Raw genomic sequence first — 3,187 nt, 5'->3', positions numbered from 1 at the left:
CTATCAGTAATGTTTCTGACCTTCATCTCTGTACTTTAATTGTTCTACTAGCTGACTTGGTGCAGTTTTCCTTGTTCCACGTGTAAACCTCAGTAAAGATTACCGGGACAGACTTGAACGTACCCTGGAAGTGCTGCGTTGTTCCAGCTGGACGCTGCTGCCGAGTCTCGTCCCACAAAATGGTTTTAGTTGGAATGTAAAGAGCAAAAAGACACTTTTATTGTGCACAAGTCAACATTTAGTATGAAGCTGTTCCACGTGCACGCAGGCTGAAGAATCGTGCGCTCCTCAGCTCAGAACGTCTGACTCCTGTTGTCTTCCTCCAAAGCAGGACGTCAGTAGTTGATGCAGCGGCTGCAGCAGCTGCTAAAATATCTGCTTCAGTAGAAGAACTGATGAAACACAAACTGGTGTCGTGCACGAGGAGACTTTCAGGAAAACAACACCTCCATGTCTGACACCGAGCAACACGTGCACATTTAACAAAAACACTGCATCATTTTCAACTAATGGTTCTGGAGGGTCCGGGGGGGCTGGAGGGTCTTCAAAAACTCTCAACTGAAATCTTTAAAACAATGATCAATAAATCATTTTGGACAAATTAAAAGAGGAAAATAACTTTTTTTACCCACAAGCTGACATAAAAATATATTTGGTCAATTTAACAACAAATATTTTTTTTTTTTACCTAAAGTTCTTTAAAACAATTTAATCATTTAAATTAGATATTTTCATTTCAAGCTGAGAAAGCTAAAAAATTTTGACTAATTCATGAATAAACTAATAAAACATGAGTATTTTGAATCATTTCTGTAAGGTGGTTGATGTTTCCCCTAAAGAACACAAAGTGTCATAAAGTTAAAGGATAAATAAATTCAGGATGGTTGTCTGAAGGAATTCATGCTTTGACTTTTGATGACGCTGATATTTTACTAACACGTGTATTGTGTACGGTTGGTCCTCTTGATGACCATAAAAAAAAAACTTCATATTTCAAATGAATATTTTGTATTTTAAATTGAAAATCAACACATCTCTCCTTTTAGTCGTGATCTAAGCTGTAGAGTGGTAGTAGCTGAGAGTGGTCCACAAGCCAGACTCTGAGCTCTAACAGACCAGCTGAGATCTCAGAATATCACATGAGGTGGTTCATAACGTTATTTACAAGGTGTGACCAAAACGCTACAAGTTTCTAATCACAAGATGATCTTAGTGTCAAACTGTGGGATGAAAGGTGGCGGGTGATATGCATTCCTTCAAGGAGTGCTAGGCCTTGAATTGATCCAGTTTTTGTGTCTCTGACATCCTGTAAAACTAATTCTGTCCACTTCAATCATTTAGTTCATATTTCAGTTTGAACCTGCATCCTGTTGGCTTCAGCTCACATCTTTTATTCTTTATTCAGATTGGAGGACTGCTGTTTGTCAAAGATCAGCTGTTCTTCTCTGGCCTCATCTCTGAAGTCCAACCCCTCCCATCTGACACATCTGGACCTGAGCAGGAACCACCTGTCTGACTCTGGAGTGAAGGAGCTCTGTGGTTTCCTGGAGAGCCCAAACTGTAGACTGGAGGTTCTGAGGTCAGTTCACTGCAGCTGTTGGAGGTTTTCTATGTTTGTCCAACTAAAATCATTCCCTGATACTTCACAATTTATTCATTTATAAATATTTCATTCATTTCTAAAGTTCAACTTGAACACGTCTGTTTTGAAGTTTCTCTTTCCAAATGTCTAAAAACCATTTTAGAACAAAAACATGTTTGATGCTTGTTTTAACTTTAAATCACTTTTACTGGATTCAACATGAAACATAGTTATCACCTGCTGTGTGGGTGTGGGGGGTGGGGGGGTGGGGGGATTAATAAACATGGAGCAAATCCATCATTTGACCCAAACAATGAAAGAATGTGTCTCAGAGGACAGGAGACACATGACTGCAGAGACACCTGTCCCACCTCAGGACCTCCTGAAGTTAGCTTCTGATTCACAGCTGCAGGCTCAGCAGTTAAAGGGCTATTTCACACAATCTTGAACATTTGGACCACCTTAGATCAGCTCTGGGTCAGAATCTAAAATCCTGGTTCTGCTCAAACCTGCTCTGAATTATTCTACACTGAGCTGCTCTGCAGGAAAAGTTTTATCCAAATAAAGTTTGACTGGACTCAGACCAGGTCTGAACAGAACCAGGAGTTTAGATTTTCAACCAATTTCTGTGAATTAATTTCTGTTTGACAGGATGTATATATATTTTTTTATTAAGTTTAAGACTATAAAAGGAAAATCAAAATGTATTTTTTAAATTTCATTTCAGGCCACAAAACTAAAAGCAGCTCATATTTAAAATGATATTTAGATATTTAAAATTTTTTAATGAAAACAACCTCTCCTTTTAGTCCTGATCTAAGCTGTGGAGTGGTAGTAGCTGAGAGTGGTCCACAAGCCAGACTCTGAGCTCTAACAGACCAGCTGAGATCTCAGAATATCACATGAGATGGTTCATAACATTATTTACAAGGTTTTACCAAAACTCTACAAGTTTCTCATCACAAGATGATCTTAGTGTCAAACTGTGGGATGAAAGGTGGCGGGTGATATACATTCCTTCAAGGAATGCTAGGCCTTGAATTGATCCAGTTTTTGTGTCTCTGACATCCTGTAAAACTAATTCTGTCCACTTCAATCATTTAGTTCATATTTCAGTTTGAACCTGCATCCTGTTGGCTTCAGCTCACATCTTTTATTCTTTATTCAGATTGGAGTACTGCAGGTTGTCAGAGATCAGCTGTTCTTCTCTGGCCTCATCTCTGAAGTCCAACCCCTCCCATCTGATAGAACTGGACCTGAGCTGGAACCAAGACCTGTCTGACTCTGGAGTGAAGGAGCTCTGTGGTTTCCTGGAGAGTCCAAACTGTAGACTGGAGGTTCTGGGGTCAGTTCACTGCAGCTGTTGGAGGTTTTCTATGTTTGTCCAACTAAAATCATTCCCTGATACTTCACAATTTATTCATTTATAAATGTTTCATTCATTTCTAAAGTTCAACTTGAACACGTCTGTTTTGAAGTTTCTCTTTCCAAACGTCTAAAAACCTTTTTAGAACAAAAACATGTTTGATGCTTGTTTTAATTTTAAATCACTTTTACTGGATTCAACATGGAACATAGTTATCACCTGCTGTGTGTGTGTGTGTG

At 38.9% G+C, this 3,187-nt stretch overlaps 1 protein-coding gene across 1 annotated transcript in view; it reads left to right on the top strand.

The window, feature by feature from the left end:
* LOC119408699 (NACHT, LRR and PYD domains-containing protein 14-like) overlaps positions 1 to 3,187 on the top strand; it is a 108,663-nt gene that overhangs the window by 44,873 nt on the left and 60,603 nt on the right. The window contains 1 exon segment of the mRNA XM_037675544.1: positions 1,406 to 1,579. Coding sequence (XP_037531472.1) covers positions 1,406 to 1,579 — 174 coding nt within the window.

Source organism: Nematolebias whitei, chromosome 1 (assembly GCF_014905685.2).
Source record: "Nematolebias whitei isolate Nwh7 chromosome 1, NemWhi1, whole genome shotgun sequence".
In the NCBI taxonomy this organism is placed as follows: Eukaryota; Metazoa; Chordata; class Actinopteri; order Cyprinodontiformes; family Rivulidae; genus Nematolebias; species Nematolebias whitei.
Note: the sequence above shows the minus strand (reverse complement) of the source record. Positions and strands in the feature narration are given on the sequence as shown.